The sequence below is a fragment of the Balaenoptera borealis genome (assembly GCF_965194805.1).
Source record: "Balaenoptera borealis genome assembly, chromosome: 11".
In the NCBI taxonomy this organism is placed as follows: Eukaryota; Metazoa; Chordata; class Mammalia; order Artiodactyla; family Balaenopteridae; genus Balaenoptera; species Balaenoptera borealis.
The window spans coordinates 98,362,327-98,379,387 of record NC_138868.1 but is presented as its reverse complement, the minus strand read 5'-3'; the positions used below and the strand labels follow the sequence as shown (position 1 = coordinate 98,379,387).

At 40.0% G+C, this 17,061-nt stretch overlaps 1 protein-coding gene across 8 annotated transcripts in view; it reads left to right on the top strand.

Annotated features, from left to right (window-relative positions):
- Positions 1-697: 697 nt before the first annotated feature.
- Positions 698-17,061, top strand: part of DDX6 (DEAD-box helicase 6) — a 34,786-nt gene continuing 18,422 nt past the window's right edge. For 2 of the 8 annotated variants that reach the window (XM_082340659.1, XM_082340652.1), the window contains exons 1-4: positions 1,476-1,603; positions 4,167-4,641; positions 7,310-7,373; positions 8,339-8,443. In XM_082340659.1, coding sequence (XP_082196785.1) covers positions 4,442-4,641; positions 7,310-7,373; positions 8,339-8,443 — 369 coding nt within the window. In that variant the 5' untranslated portion in view covers positions 1,476-1,603; positions 4,167-4,441. Of the gene's footprint in view, positions 891-1,290; positions 1,388-1,475; positions 1,641-2,356; positions 2,440-4,166; positions 4,642-7,309; positions 7,374-8,338; positions 8,444-17,061 lie in introns of those variants that run through there. The other 6 variants (XM_082340655.1, XM_082340654.1, XM_082340653.1 and 3 more) reach the window with 6 other exon arrangements.

Genomic DNA, 17,061 nt, shown 5'->3' with positions numbered 1-17,061 from the left:
GATTGGTCCCGAGTTGGTAACAGGGGCAAAAATTTGGGAAGCTGGCAGTCAATGACCGACTCCTGCCCGTTCTAAGCTGATCACTGCAGAGGCTGTGGTTTGGCTTCCCGTGTTGGTTGCAGCAGAGGTTGTGGGTCGTAGTTCTGTTGTCAACATATGGTCCCGTCATTGCCCTGTATATTGTCTGTCAACTGGGTGAGACCCAGGTTTTTATTTTCCCTTGACCTAGATAACTTTCTAGCTTCCGATTTTTGTTTTACCTGGAACAAGATTGCATTCCTATTATTTCTGTTAAGGATAAACGGAGACATTAGGATATGGAAAGTATTTATGGGAACAAATACATCAGTGTCTTTCTGATGAGGGTCAGGCTGGAGAAAGAATCACCCTCGGTCCTCTGATTCCCCATTTCCGTACAGAACTCCTATTACCATTATAACTGACTCCTTAGCAGCGTTTCCTTCCTTCGGGGGAGGCTCGGCCTCCTTGGTTCCCTCTCTTTGAGGACTGCCCTTTGGGGCCGAAAGAGGAGGATCGTTGCCCCAGTCTCCCACTCTCCTTCCCGAAGCTCGCTTTCCGGGTTCCGGCCCGGGTCGCACCCCCGCTACCCAGCACCCCACCCCCGCCCAGTCCTCCTACAGCGTCCTCCACCCCCGCCCCCGCCCGCCCGCGCACAGCGCCCCCTGTCCCCCGCCCCGCGCCCTCCCCGGTGCTCCCCACCGCACCGGTCCCGGCCGGCCCCCCTTCCGGTTCCCACACCCGGACGCGTGCCGGCGCCTCCGGACCACTGGTTCCGCGCGTTCCTGCACGGAGGCGCGCCCCGGAGGGGCTCGAACGGACGCGACCCCCTTGGTCCCGCAGCAGCCTCCCCGGCCCGCGGGAGATGTCAGGTCAGCTCTCCTGTCCCCGAGTCGCTACCAGGTCCTTGGTCAGGAATAAGCAGATCCTTCTCGGGTCCCAAGCCCCCGACATCCATTCTGGGGGGACTCTTCCCAGCCACCATTCCCCGATCATTTCTCCTCAGCTGTGGAAAAAGCAGCCCTCCTTTCTCTTCAGAAAGGGACCCGTATTTTCCCTTCAACTTCCATTAACTTGGGCCCCCGCGGGCCCCCAGTCGGTGGGAAAGCACTACCCTCCATTTTCGCCTCAGGGAGGTTCCTCGGCCCGGATCTCTCCTGCCACGAATCAGGAGAGGCCGAGGCGCCGCGGCGGGCTCAGCGGCTGCAGCTGGGCCCTCGCCATCTTGCGCGGAGGAGGAGCCGCGGCGGCCGCCATGCGGAGAGCTAAGGGGCGGGGGCGCTGCGGGCGAGGGAGGGGGCGGGGGAGCCGAGTTAGCTCGGCCCGGGCGGCGGCTTCGGCGGCGCCTTGAGAGCGGGCAGCGGCGGAGGTAGGGCTGGGTGGCCCATGGAGCGGGCGAGCGCCGGCAGGCTGGCCCACTGGCCCCCGGCGTGGAGCGGGGCGGGGGGCGGGGCGGGGGGCGGCCGAAGCGAGGGGCCGGGTGGGGGCGGGCGGAGGTTTCCGAGGAGGAAGGAGCCGCCGCCATTTTGGGAGCTTCGAGTCAACAATAAAGGACCGAGGGTACAGAGCGGGAGTGGCCTCAGTGGTAGGACTCGGGCCCGAGCCGCGAGGAGTGGGGTGAGGTGAGGGGGTGGAGGTCGGCGGTGCAGCGGGGGCTGCGGGGAGTCCCCCCCCGCCCCGGCCGGCGTGGAGGGCGCTCTGAGGCGGAGGACTGAGGCCTGGTCGGGCCCGGGGGAGGAAGGCGGGCGGCAGTTGTGGGGCGGGGGCGCCCGGGAGGAGTGGGATAGAGCACTGTTGTGCCCGACGGGGTCCGGAGGAGGAGCGGGAGAATTCCTCGGAGGAGCTTTGTGGGAGACGAGGGAAGGTGGGATCGTAGGGGGTGGCAAGGACTTAGGGAGATCGTGGAGGTTACAGGGTACGAGGCGGCCCTATAGGGGGCGGCAGGGATATGCAGTAGCGGAGGGCTGGGTTTCGAAGAGGACCGGCTGCTTGACGGAGTAAGGCCTTGCAGGTCGATAACAAGGGGGTGATTATGGAGCCCCAGAGTCATGGAGGAAAGGAGGGGCCGTCTGACTTAAGGGTTTCTCTTCGGGGCCTTTTGGGGGAGCCCCTATTGTTTCCTACCCGCGGAGCTGGTTCCCTGCTCTTGTTGCGCAGATACGATTGCAGGGCCCCAACCCTTTTGTGTTTATGGGCCCAGGGAGCTGACTCGAAGTGTGTGGGTTTGGGGGGGGGGGTGTTGAAGGGGAGGGAAACAAATTATTTGCCTACAGTTATGGGGCTCAAATCATTGGCTTGTTTCTTTCCCTTATCGCTCACTCCCCTTTCTCTTCCACAGTCCCCTCGCCCCTTCAAAATAGAACGGTCACTCCAACTTGCAGACCGAGCTTAGAGAAACTGCGCTGCATTCGCACACAAAAGGTCTTTTTGGAGATGACGATACTGTTTTGGGTGTGAAACTGTCAATTGCTAACTACAATCTGGGAAGTGCTGTAATTAACTCCGCTAGGGGTTCCTCCCAACTCGTCTCTGTTTCGTTCGTATTTTTGAAAATGTAGAAATATAACTTGCAAATCTAAATTGGGAAGGGGTAGGAGGAATATTTCTTTTCCTGAGACGTAGAGCTGCAGTGCTGGTTTTAGCTTAATTAAGAGGGGAGCAGTTATCACATAGTCACATTTTGGATGCAGGGAGGTATGAGGTCTTACGTGCATGATGGACAGTAATGATATCATTTAATTTTTAGAAGTTGCCACTTTCATCCTCTTAGTGCTTGCAAATAAGTAAGTCTTCTGGTATGAAGTAGGTGATATCGCTGATCATAATATAAACCTGTCAATACAGGAAACCAATTACTACCTTGCACTGAAATTGGGTGGCTCTTAACCACCCTCTGCTTAAGAGGTCACTCAGCTTCTGGGAGACTTGGAAATATACAGCTTTGTGTACGTGATAATCAGGATTTGCTTGTGAGCAACTTTATTTTCAATTTAAAAAAAGACATCAAAGAGTTTTTTTTTTTAATTTTATTGTTTGAGAAACCTTGGTGTATGGCAGAAACGCTAATTAATAAGCTAGTGTATATTTGGTAAGAAATGTAAAGGAGTCAAAGAACAAAGCAAACAGTAGCCCTTTATTTTCTGGCCTTTTTCCCTCTGGCTTTTAAATTATGTTTTCATTTACTTCCTTTAAAAATAATTTTATTTGGGGAATAATTTAAAAATTTTTTAAATTAATTTAATTAGTACTCTGGGTTTCCTGGAAAGTTTGATTAAAGTTACTAGTATCTTTAGCCTTTCACAGATTTTTTTTTTAAACACAGGTAATTTCCTTTTTGTGTTTTTGTAATTTAAAAAAATGCTACTTCAAGTTGGGATATACTTTTTGAAAAGTGTTATATTTAAAAACGTAGAAGTTTTTTTAGTATTCAGTTTTAATTAAGGTAGCTAAAGGTTTTCTTAGCTGTTTTTCAAGCAAAAGATTTTGACATGTAGACATAGTTATATCCCTTGACTGCTTCCGTTACTCTTTTAAAGGGCAAAAACTTAAGGGAAAAAAAATATTTTTCTTTATAAAGTTTAACTTATGTCGTTGAAATTCATAAGGGCATAAATGTGTTCTTCTGAAAGCATAAGGTGAAGTCAAAAGCTCAACTCTTCAAGGATTCTCAGTTGTCAGAAATAGAAAAAAAATTAATGAATTGTCTTGCCTTGTTCATTTGTAGATTTACATTAAGTTGTGTGATACTTCATTGAGTTGTAATGCAATTGAGTGTAATGACTCATTGACTTTAAGAGGTGGCAGGGACTTCAGAGAATTCATCAGGGAGGAAATAAGGGAAGAGATTGTCATTTGACAACTAATGCTAACTTAATCACAGTATCTTTCTACTTGGTATTCTCTGGGTTGCTTTGAACTGACAGTTTAAAATGTTTGAGATCGGTCTCGGTGCAGGTTTGGTTTTTGAGGCAGTTCATCTTTTTGTGTCTTTCCTAGCTTGGCTAGTGATTTGGTCTCAGTGCAGCTATATTCTTAATACTTTAATTTAAAAGAAGAGAGTGCTTCTAAAGGAGTTCTTTAAAAGGGAAACAAAATTTTTTTTTCTAATTTTACTCTGTTTGCTAATTTAACTTTTTTCTTTGTTTCAGACTGAAGTGAGCGAATTCAGATATATAACTCAACCTTGTTAGAGGGCTTTATTAAAAAATAAAGAGTTGATTCTGTGCATGAGAGCAAGTTACTGCTGCTTACCGTTCAGAGACTTACAGGTGCTTGCCTGCATTGCAATAAAGGACTCATATATTGAGCAAGACTTATATTTATCTCTTCGTTTTGGAGAGCCTAATAAACTGTTATTACAGTTTCTCTACTGACTTTCAAAAGTTTTGAAGTTTGAAAGAGACATCTTTGCAATTAATACAGCATGAGCACGGCCAGAACAGAGAACCCTGTTATAATGGGTCTATCCAGTCAAAATGGTCAGCTGAGGGGCCCTGTGAAGCCCAGTGGTGGCCCCGGAGGAGGGGGCACACAGACACAGCAACAGATGAACCAGCTGAAAAACACCAACACAATCAATAATGGCACTCAGCAGCAAGCACAGAGTATGACCACCACTATTAAGTAAGTGTTAGAATAAATAATAAACACATTTGGGGGACCAAGGAGATTTATTTTGTTAGTTTGTTGTTGACTACTTTGTGTATACCTTAGTTTAACCATTTTGATAGCAAATAGAGGACAGATGCCTTTGTTTTATGGCCAGCAGGTATTTGCAGTAGAAGAATGTATTTCTGTCATAACTAATTCAGGTTTATTAAGTAACTTAACAGGCACAGATTAATATATATTAATTTTGTGTAGACTATTTTTCGAAACATTTCTGGCTTTCATAATGAGCTCAGATTCATCTTGTTTTTGCCAGTATGGCTTTTTCCCTAGTGTTGGAACTTGACCTTATCCTAGTTTGAATGGCAGTTATAGCCAGTTTCACGTTTTAAATTTGAAGACTTGCCCAGCCTTCTGAACTTCAAACATACTCATAGAAAATTTATCCATAACTTTTTTTTAGTTTATGACACTTTGCTTTTCTGCCCTATTTATTTACTTTTCAAATACACTTTCTCCTCCTTTTACACACACACACAAAATAACAAGCAGTTTATGTCATAGGGAACTCAGGATTTTGAACTCTTGTAAACACATCTCTGAATAGTCCCAAACCCGTTTGACAACTTTTAAAAACGTAAGAGCCTCATCTTACTACAGAATATTTTTTCTTTTAAATTTGGAAGTGTGTAGGCTATCATCTTTAGGTGTACACTTTAAAGTATTTGGTAACTATGACTCCAAAGAATCAGTTAATAGAAAACATTCAAGAATCTTGACCCATTTGAGATTTGTCTTTGTTAAAAATCTAGCCATGTAAGTTGATTTAACCTCTAGAAATCTTCGTAAGATGATAAAACTCTTCCAAGGAACCAAAGCTTGTGTTTTATTACAACCTAGATCTTTTCCATGCTTAAAAAGTACTTACTAAAGAAAAATAGTCCTAACTTCCAACAGAATTGGTTTGGTCACTAGGAGAATTGGCATTAATGCGTATTATTTTTGAGATGAATATTTTAATTAGTATAGAAATCAAGAATATTTTCTAAATTGCAGTTTGTCTTGACAAAATATGAATAGGCTAGCAATATTTAGGCTACTTTTAATCCTTAATCATAGAAACATAAAGCTACATTATTTCATTTTGAGAGTATTTTCTACTTGAACTCAGATTTGAGACAGCAGTGGATTTTGCCTTTTTTTTTTTTTTTTTTTTTTTTGCTTTTCCTAGGATTAATGGTTTCTTTTCAATTCCGTGAATCTTTAAATCTCAGTTTAAATGTCATCTCTTCTATGAAGACTTCTAGATCCCATGGCTCAGAGCTCTTCTAATACCTATCTCTATCACTTATTTTCTCATTAAAAATTTTTCTTAACCTCCTAAGATTATACATTTTTTTTGTAGGCAGATTTTGCATTGTATCTTCCCGCATTTTTATCCACTATTTAGTGAATTTGGCAATGTGGCAAGCTGGCTTACTAGGATGTTCAACTGACATTTTTGTTTATACCAAACTTTGCTATGGTATGGACTGGGGTGAAAGGCTTTAGTACCCTTGGATTGGTAGCAAATAGTTCCCTGTGTTACAGTATCTGGGATTATGTGGGACCTAGCTTTAAGTAAAATATATGCTTATCTTTCTAAATCAAGACTCTTGAGATGTTTGGGGTGCTCTAATTATATGAGTTACTGCAATTAAATCAGTGAAAGCCTACTTATTTTAAAGACACAGTTGAAAGCATTGTCTGCTTTATTGACAGTCTTTTTTCTGTTAGATGCTTTGGGTATTGTATTATTTGAAGTTTTTACCTGACCAAAAAGAAAATTTTTTATTACGTTTTCTTTGTTGTTTTCTTTCATGGTTTCAGGCATCCCCAGTAAAAAAGATAAAGAGAGATGTTTACTAGCAGCTAATGTCGAGTTCTTCTTTTGCCAGGCACTGTGCTGAGTGCTTTATAGAAATTATTTTATGTAATTTTTATCCCATTTTTTATGTGAGAGAATGGAGGTTTAGAAAAGTAACTGTTTCCAAGGTCACAGAACTAATATGTAGAAGAGTCAGGGCTTGAACTCAAGTCTGAAACTTTATAGATTCCTTGGCTTTAACTAGTCACCAAGAGTTACAAACTCAGATGCCTATAGGGGACTGCCAGATTAGAGGGTACTTGCCCTATTAAAAGGCATCAACCACTTGATTTTAAACTCCATTTACTGAGCTCTGTCAAACTATTGCCATGCAGAAATTTGAAACCAGTGTTGCTAAAGCTTCCAGGTTTTTTCAAGAAAATCCAGAATCTGGACTTTTACACAAAATCTCCTAATTTTTTAATGTTGGCCACTAATTTAAATTAAAACACACACTATATAGGTCAAACAAAACATATGGGTTACCAGTTTTGAAAATGGTTGGACTGTATACAACACTGCTTCTCTTAAGAGGATGGATACCTTACTCCCTTCTATTCTTGATTTTTTAAAATTCTCCCTAGATTGTTGTGCTTTGTAAGAAAGAACAGTTTTTCTAAAATTGTTTATCTCTTTTGTTACCTGTATTCTTAAGTAAACGGCAATATGTTAAACTTAGTGTGGTTTTTAGAATTATAATCGAGATGAATTATCTTTGTATTTTAGAATACTAATGCTGTGAATTCTGATACTTCAATTTTACTGTATTCTCTCTAGACCTGGTGATGACTGGAAAAAGACTTTAAAACTCCCTCCAAAGGATCTAAGAATCAAAACTTCGGTAAGTTGGTTGTAACATTCAAGTGGAAAAATGATGTGGAAAGTGAAGTAGTTATTTAATGATAACAGGCACTGTGTTTACTCTTAAGTAAGTTGAAGTGGTTGAAATTGTATAACTCATGTATGATAAGTTGCCCAAAATTTCCACTATTTGGAGGAATTAGTAATAATGTGTATGTATACACATTATTGTAGTATATAATGTAATATTTAATATACAGTATACAATACAATAATTATCACTATATATAGAGTACTTAATATATAATTTATATATTGAATATTGTGTTTATACGTATATATATCTTATCTCATTTGTGGAACGCTTTTATGGTTTTCAAGGCATTTTCTCAAAATTCTCTTGTTTCCAGCAGCACAGTAAGTTTCAGGGTAGGTATTGTCCACATTTAGTGGATGAGAAAACTGAAGTTGAGAGGTTAGTTCTCTTAGCCCAGTGTTCTCAACCAAGGGCAATTTTTGTCCCCTAGGAAGCATTTAGCAATAGCTGGAGACATTTTTGGTTATCACAGCTGAAGGGATGCTACAGAACAGCCCCTTACAGCAAAGAATTTTCTGGCCCAAATGTCAATAGTGCTGGGCTTGAGAAACCCTGGTTTAGACTAGGATATTTGTAGGCAGTGCATGGTGGAGCTAGGGTTTGACTTCACATCTTGTGGTTTGATACTTATATAGAAATAACAGTATTCCATCAGTCCTTAGAGAAAAATGACCACAGGGTGGCTGGTCTTTCCCCAAAACATAGTTTTTAAATGGCTTGTGTGTGTTAAAGAGAGTGGTTACTTTTCAGTTGAACCATAGATCAAGACAGAGAACTAATCTGCATATATTTATATTTTAAATGGGGTAAAGAATTAGTCTCTCAAACACTTTATTAAGCATGCTAATTACCAAAGGAACCCAGTTGTACTTCATTCTTCTGATGTTTGTCTGTTTTTGTTTGACCAGGATGTGACCTCCACAAAAGGAAATGAGTTTGAAGATTACTGTTTGAAACGGGAGTTGCTGATGGGAATTTTTGAAATGGGCTGGGAAAAGCCATCTCCTATTCAGGTATGCTTCCCCTTTTTTATCATATGTATAATGTTATGAGTTAAGCGTTACACACTTTTTGATCTGCGGGAATGGTACAGTGAAACAACAATTCTCTCCAGTTTGTATACACACACATATATATATATGTACACACAGGCATACACACTTTCTGAACCTTTAAATGGTAAGTTACAAAATCATGGCCCTTTATTTCTAAATATTTCAGTGTGTATTTCCTAAGAATAGGGATAGTCTCTTGAATAATCATAGTACAGTTATGTTCAGTCAGTTTAACTGTAATGCAATATTTGTATCTCATCTGTCATTTGTAGTCTTATTTTTAATTGGCCCCCAGATTTTGTCTTAAAGCATGTTTTTTCTCTTCTGTATAGGGCCCATCCTAGGATCAGGTATTGCATATAATGGTTACATCTCTTTTAGTAGTGAGCATTTCCCTATTCTTTTTTTGTCTCTTATGACATTGACATGTTAAAAATATGGCCCCCTTCCTTTTTTTTTTTTTTCCTCCAGTAGAACATTCCTCATTTTGGGTTTGTCTCATGTTTCCATGTGATTAGATTCAAGTTATGCATTCTTAGCCAGAATACTGCAGAAGTCACCTTTGAAGGGATAGTGTTCATCTATTCCTCAAGGGTGATTTTAATTTTGATTACACTTTTGAAGTGGTGTCTTGATTTTTCTACTGTATAATTATTGCTCCCCCCCACCACCTTGAAACTAATAAACAGTCTTTGGGGAGCATTGTAAGGCAATGCAGATATACTACTCTTCATAAAAATTTCCCCCTAGCTCCTCCTTATGTATCTATATATTATCAATGTGGACTCATGAATTACTTTTTTTTTTTTAATGGTATTTTTTTTATGTATATAGATTTATTTATTTATTTATTTATTTATTATTTTTGGCTGCGTTGGGTCTTCGTTGCTGTGTGTGGGCTTTCTCTAGTTGTGGTGAGGGGAGGCTACTCTTCATTGCGGTGTACGGGCTTCTCATTGCAGAGCACGGGCTCTAGGCGCACGGGCTTCAGTAGTTGTGGCACACGGGCTCTAGAGCTCAGGCTCAGTAGTTGTGGAGCATGGGCTTAGTTGCTCTGCAGCATTGGCAGGCAGACTCTTAACCACTGTGCCACCAGAGAAGTCCCTTTAATGGTATTTTTGTGCTCGAATTGTCCCATATTTGGCCAGTGTGAGCTCCTTCAAGCCAGTTCCTTTGTGTTTGTAATGTTCCTCTTTCATTTTTTTCCTCTGATAGACTATTTTATAAAGCAGTTTTAAGTTCATAGCAATTGAGCAAAAGAGATTTTTCATAAATCCCTGCCCACACTCATGCATAGCCTCCCCCATTATCAGCATTCCCCACAAGAGCAATATTTGTTACAACTGATGAACCTGTGTTGACACATTATCACCCGAAGTCCATAGTTTGCATTAGGGTTCATTCTTGGTATTGTACATTCTGTGAGTTTGAACAAATGTATAATGACATGTATCCACCATTATAGTATCATACAGAGTAGTTTCACTGACCTCTGTGCTCCACCTATTCACCCTTCCCTTCCCACTTCGTTTTTCTTGAGCACTTCCTTTTTGGTATATCATGATGTCAAGCTTATCTGTAGAGCTACCCTTCCCCAGCCTCAGAATCAGCTATTTCTCCAAGGAACTCTAATTCCAATTAGTGGGGAGTAGTATTAGGGACCAAGATCTAAGCACTAGGAGCACTCTTTGAGTGGAAAGAGCAAGGAAATATATGTATGTATACACATACATGCCTGTAGACCTAAACATGCATTATACATACACAGATTTGATAAATGTGTTTGTTCTCTTCACATAAATTGAAGCTGTTGAATCCAAGCTGTACTCGGGACAAACTCTGTGACATCATTGAGTACTTTTTCATTGAACAAACATGTATCAAGTGACCTAGAAAGTGTTAAGACCCTGAGGGTGTTATGATGAACAAGATAAATAGGGTTCCTGCACTCAATAAGGACAGCTTATTGTACAGGTAATTTCAGTGTAATGTAATGGGCACATATATGTAGTTGAAATTGCACATGTATGTAGCCACTAGGGAAGATGGAACAACATGGAAGAAGTGATCCGTGTTCCAAGTGGGGAACACTGGAATGGTGATTGCCTGGGGATGAGAGTGTGCCTTTGTGGACAAACTGAAAGGAGTTTGTTGTGGTTAGAGAAAGTATCAAGATAAAGTTATACCTCATCAGGCAGTTTGAGTGCAGATATCAAAAATATTTAGGAATCTACTTTTCTATAATATAGTTCATGTTAATCTATTTTATCTATAGGAGTGAAACATTTTATGGGCACTTTTCTACTGTATCATTCAACTTTGTATCTCTAGTACTTAGCAAGGTGCATGGCAGGAAATAGGCCCTCAGTTGTATTGCTTTGTTGGAATTATGGTTAATGGATATCTGTAAGCGAACTTCGTCTAGAGAAGTGTTTGAGAGCACTGTCTTTGCGGTGAGGCTGCGCAGGTTGAATCCCAACTCCACTCCTAAGGAGATTATTTAAATGTCTCGAAGCTTCCGCTTTCTGACCTATAAAATTGATAAAATAGTATATACCGTGGAGTTGTTGTAAAGATTAAATGAGGTAATTCATGTTAGTATCCTAACTACAGTGGCTAGTAGGTGACAAATGCCCAATAAATGTTATGGGGTTTTATTTTATGTAGTAGTTTTATCAAAAAAGGAGATTGGTTCATTTAGCAGAGGTAATTCTTAACGGACGCTTGCTGACTCCTGTTTCACACCTTTGTATTAAATTTTAAAATTCACTTTGTTATTTGCATTCTCAGTTTGGTATAGCATATAGATAATTAACTCTCCAGCCACTTAGCCAGTCTACCATCTAGCTTTTTCTGTAAAGTAGAAATGATCTCCCTCACAGGGTTTTTATTGTGAGGACCAGAGGTAGTGTACAGGCATACCTCGTTTTACTGTGCTTTGCTTTACTGTATTTTGCAGATACTGCGTTTGGGTTTTTATTGGTTTTTTTTTTTAAAACAAATCGAAGGTTTGTGGCAACCCTGTGTTGTCACATGATGGTTATTATTTTTAAATTAAGGTGTGTATATTGTTTTTTTACACAGTGCTACTGCACACTTAATAGACTATAGTATAGTGTAAACATAACTTTTATATGCACTGGGAAACAAAAATATTTGTGTGACTCACTTGATTGCACTGATCTAGAACCGAATCCGCAATCCTCCAAGGTGTATTTTGAAATAGCAAGCAGAGTATGAATATAAAATATTATTCTATATACCTGAGACTATCATTCACATTGCTTTTTCCTGCACTATTGTTTTGCCTGAGAATCCATGGAAAACACAAGATAACATGCTTCTTAGAATCATTCAGTGTAACAAACCATAAATACTAGGACTTTAGAACCAAAAGAAATCTAGAAGGCCTCTAGTAAAATCCAACCTCGTGACTGACATTCTTCTATTCTCTTCTTGTCTACCTTCTCTCCTCACTTTTTTTTTTGTTATTTTTTTTCTTTTCCTAAAACATGTCTATTGTCTTTATAGTACTTAGTTTTACAGTTTTATTCAGGTTTTTTTTCTCTCTCCAGATATAAAATCCTTTTGATCAGATGGGTGTCATATGCATTTGAATCTTTTTTAAGAGATCTGACTTAGTTGCATTTTGGCTATAAGATTATTGGAAAATGAGGCACTTAAAATCTTTTGAGATGATATAATTTTACACTGACAGGCTGGAGCCGGATATACTACAGATTGCTTCCACACATCTTTCTTTGGTACAGCCATCTGTGATTCTAGTTCTAGGTCTGAATGCTGTGCCCAGTAGCATAACCATGCCATTCTAAGGCCTAGCTTTACAGGAATAGAGACTTCTTTGGAGGACCTAAGAGTCTGTTATTCTGCTTAACATTGAGAAACCTTATATTAACTTGGGGATGATTGGTGACAGCTCTTGCTGCTTCCAGACCTTAGGCACAACTTTTGAAGACTTTTTAGGTAAGAAGGTGATGGAATGGCAAGTAGTTCATTATTGAGGGAAACATGGAAGTTCTTCTTTTGGCAACCAAATTTCATATCAAGTCGGGAATCTCAAATTATTTTGAGAAATTATTTTGTTAACCAAGTCTAATTGGTCGTTTATTAAATTTATAGTTAAGAATTAGAGCATTCTTAATTCTTTTGTAATTCATTCCTCCTGCTGACATGGATTTATTGCCAAAAGAAATATTTTCCTAAATTCTCAAAAAAGTCTTTAAATGCATGTCTTCATTGGTTACTATGGTAAAATTGGGGTGTGTTCCTTAAGCTGGAGATGTTCTTTTTGAAATTACTATCTTCCATCTCCTTTTTTTCTGGGTAGCAGTAGATGTCTTAACTATTGCTTACCTCCTCCACAGTACCCATATTTTTTTCCCCCTGAAATTAAGGTTCTTAAATTCAACTGGTCCTAGGAAGTAAAAAGAAGCAGCTACTCTAAAAGCAGCTAGCTGGGCAATTTGGAGCCTTTTCAGGTACTGTACTTTTGTAAAATGCCTCTCAGTACTAGGAAATTGGAAGGTATCCCATTCTTTGGTTGTAGGCAACAGAAACCAACTTGGGTTAACTTAAGCAAAAGGAAATTTATTGAATATCAGGAATTCACAAGATTAGGGAGAAGTCTGGAGAAACACACTTGGCATTGGCCAAGAACCAAGGCAGCCCTAAAGGGCTCAGGAAGCTGTAAATTGTTATAGGATGCACTATAGCAATTTCAATTCTTAGAAGGGAGCATTCAGCCAGCCTGACTTCATTCAGTCAGTGTCCTCTATTTAGCTGAGGAAGTTGGCTAGACTATCCATTGGGGTGGGGAGGATGTAATTCCTCAAAAGGAAAGTTAGGGTGCTACTAAGAAAGGGAAATGGATAGCAGGGTTATAAAAACACAATAAATACATACTTACTCAGTCCCTAGACCTTAACAGTGGAACATGGACTTTGGAGAGCTAAAGTGGCAGGATCGGACCTTAAGGTCGTGGGGTTGTTTCTGTTTTTTTGTGTTTGTTTGTTTTGGTTTTTGGTGGGTTTTGGTTTTGTTTTTGGTTGCTTTGTTTTGTTTTTGGTGGCTTTAGGGTATAAGTCACACAGCACACAATTCACACATTTTAAGTATACAATTCATTGTTTTTTAGTATATTCACAGTTGTGCAGTCACACAACCAGAACAGTCAGTTTTAGAACATTTTCATCACCCCAAAAAGAAACTTCTTTAATAATCACCCTCATCTTCTACTAGCTGTAAGCAACCACTAATCTACTTTCTGTCTGTATGGATTGGCTTATTCTGGACAATTTCACGTAAATGGAATCATACAATATATGCTCTTTTGTGACTGGCTTTTTTGACTTAGCATGTTTTTAGAGCTCATCCATATTGTAGCATGTATCAGTACTGCATTCCTTTTTATTGTTGAATAATATTCCACTGTATAGCTACACCACATTGGTTTATCCATTCTTCAGTTGGGAGGGTTGTTTCCACTGTTAGCTGTTACGAATAATGCTCCTTTGAACATTGGTGTATGAATTTTTGTGTGGCGATATTTTCATTTCTCTTGGGTATATACCTAGGAGTAGAATTGCTGGTTCATATGGTAACTCTTTAACCTTCTGAGGAACTGCCAGACTGTTTTCCAAAATGGCTGTACATTGTACTTAGTGGTATATGAGGTACTGATTTCTCTGTTTGCAAACCGAAGTTCAAATCCTGGTTCTGGCATTTCTTGCTTTGTGACCTTTGGTAAAACAGTCTGAGGATCCATTTGTCAGTTGTAAAACAAAAAGTACCTAACTTGAAAGGATATAATTTAACGTTAAGTATCTAAGCATAGTGTCCACCACAGTAAGTTTTTAAAAATTATTTAGCTTCCTTCCTCCTTTCTCTTCTCCCTGGCAGCTCCCCATGACTTCCTCTTGGGTTTCAAAGCTGTCTGAGTTGGACTTGAATTCTCTTGCTTCATATTCCTTAATCTTCCTAGCAAACAGTGGTAAGAGACGGTGTGGATATACTGGATTTCCTGACTGCTAATCATAATGATCACCATATGAGATGAAATACAGTGCATCTTAACTTACAGACTAGCTTACTTTGTTAAAGTCCTATCCTTAAACAGTTTCTGTAGAGCATAAGTCCTGTCAGAGTAGAGGAATAGAAGTCAGTGAATGGCTTTTAAGTCAAAAGATAAACCCCAAATAGGAATTAGGATACCCCCAATCTAATTCTATCCTGTCTTACTTCATTCAGAAGTCTTATCTTTTTTTATTATTATTAATTTTTATTGGAGTATGGTTGCTTTACAATGTTTTGTTAGCCTCCACTGCACAACAAAATGAATCAGCCATACACATACAGGTATCCCCTCCCTTTTGGACTTCCCTCCCATTTAGGTTACCACAGTGCATTAGGTAGAGTTCCCTGTGCTATACAGTATGTTCCCATCAGTTGTCTATTTTGTACATAGTTTGAATAATGTATATGTGTCAATCCCAGTCCCTCCTTCCCCGCCCCTTTCCCCCTTGGTATCCATACATTTGTTCTCTACGTCCAAATCTCTTTCTGCTTTGCAAGTAAGATCATGTATACCATTTTTCTAGATTCCATATATACACGTTATTATACGACATTTGCTTTTCTCTTTCTGACTTCACCCTGTATGACTCTCAGTTCATCCGTGCCTCTACAAATGACCCAATTTCGTTCCTTCTTATGGCTGAGTAATATTCCATTGTATATATGTACCACATCTTCTTTATCCATTCCTCTGTTGATGGACATTTAGATTGCTTCCATGTCCTGGCTATTGTAAATAGTGCTGCTGTGAACATTGGGGTGCATGTGTTTTTTTTGAATTATGGTTTTCTCTGGGTATATGCCCAGTAGTGGGATTGTTGGATCATATTGTAGTTCTATTTTTAGTTTTCTAAGGAAACGCCATACTGTTCTCCATAGTGGCTGTATAAATTTACATTCCCACCAACAGTGTATGAGGGTTCCCTTTTCTCCACACCCTCTCCAGCATTTATTGTTTGTAGATTTTTTGATGATGGCCATTCTGACCGGTGTGAGGTGATACCTCATTGTAGTTTTGATTTGCATTTGTCTAATAGTGATGTTGAGCATCCTTTCATGTGTTTGTTGGCCATGTGTATGTCTTCTTTGGAGAAATGTCTATTTAGGTCTTCTGCCCATTTTTGGATTGGGTTGTTTTTTTGATATTGAGCTGTGTGAGCTGCTTGTATATTTTGGAGATTAATCTTTGTCAGTTGCTTTGTTTGCAAATATTTTCTCCATTCTGAGGGTTGTCTTTTCGTCTTGTTTATGGTTTCCAGAAGTCTTATCCTTTTAAAGAACCTGATTCAGGAAGTCACTGGGAGACTACCTAGCCTTTTTTTCTGCTGTAGAACTGAGTAGTATGCAGGTAGCCTGTTTAAAAACCGTAGAAGAGAATGAACCCATGGGGATAATGGGCCTTCAGGACAACAAAAGATTAATAGAGTTGACTCAAAGTAGGGGGGAAGAGATTAAGACCAAAGGGTCAAAACCAAGGTTTTCTTCTTTGACCTGCTTTACCATACATAATAAGCAGACTGTTTAATGCTGGCTGTAGGAACAAGATAATAGAGTATTGTCACTGGATCATTTTCGCAGTTGTTCTGGCAGCTATGTTAGTTATTCTGACCATATGGAACCCATCTGACCCCTGTGATTGGGGTTCTAGAATAAGAGTCATGGTGGGAAATGAAAATCATGATGCTTATGATTTAGATATTTCTCCAGTAACGGTTTTTGGGTTTTTTTTTATTTTTTTTTTTGGCTGCGTTGGGTCTTTGTTGCTGTGCGTGGGCTTTCTCTAGTTGCGGCAAGCGGGGGCTGTTTTTTGTTGCGTTGTGCAGGCTTCTCATTGCAGTGGCTTCTCCTGTTGCAGAGCCTGGGCTCTAGGCGCGTGGGCTTCAGTAGTTGTGGCACAGGGCTCAGTAGTTGGGGCTCAGTAGTTGTGGCACACAGGCTTAGTTGCTCCGAGGCATGTGGGATCTTCCCGGCCCAGGGCTCGAACCCGTGTCCCCTGCATTGGCAGGTGGATTCCTAACCACAGCGCCACCAGGGAAGTCCTTCAGTAACAGTTTTAAAGTGCTAGAGATACTTGTTTTGCTCATTAGCGCAAGCATAGAAAGAACTAATTATTTTAGTGATTGTGAATCTCTTTTCCTAATTTATTTTCCTAATTTTCTAGTTTTAGAAATTAAAATGTTTAGTTTTAGAAATCAAAATGTTCTGCTTCCTCTCTGTTTATACCTGTTTTACTTTTTAAATTTCTCTCCGTATACGTGTATTTAATATTTAGTAATTGTTAGGAATCCTTTGCTATTGTCTAGGAAATATTATAATATTATAATAAGAAATATTGTCTTCTGCAAAACACATAAAACAAACTAAGCCAAATATGAAAATGAGAAGTCAGCCTTGGTAATGTGACCATGGATCAAGATAACTGGGATAGAGTTGAGACTCCAGTTGAGCACATCTCAGGACAGAAGTTGGCTGTGAGACAGACA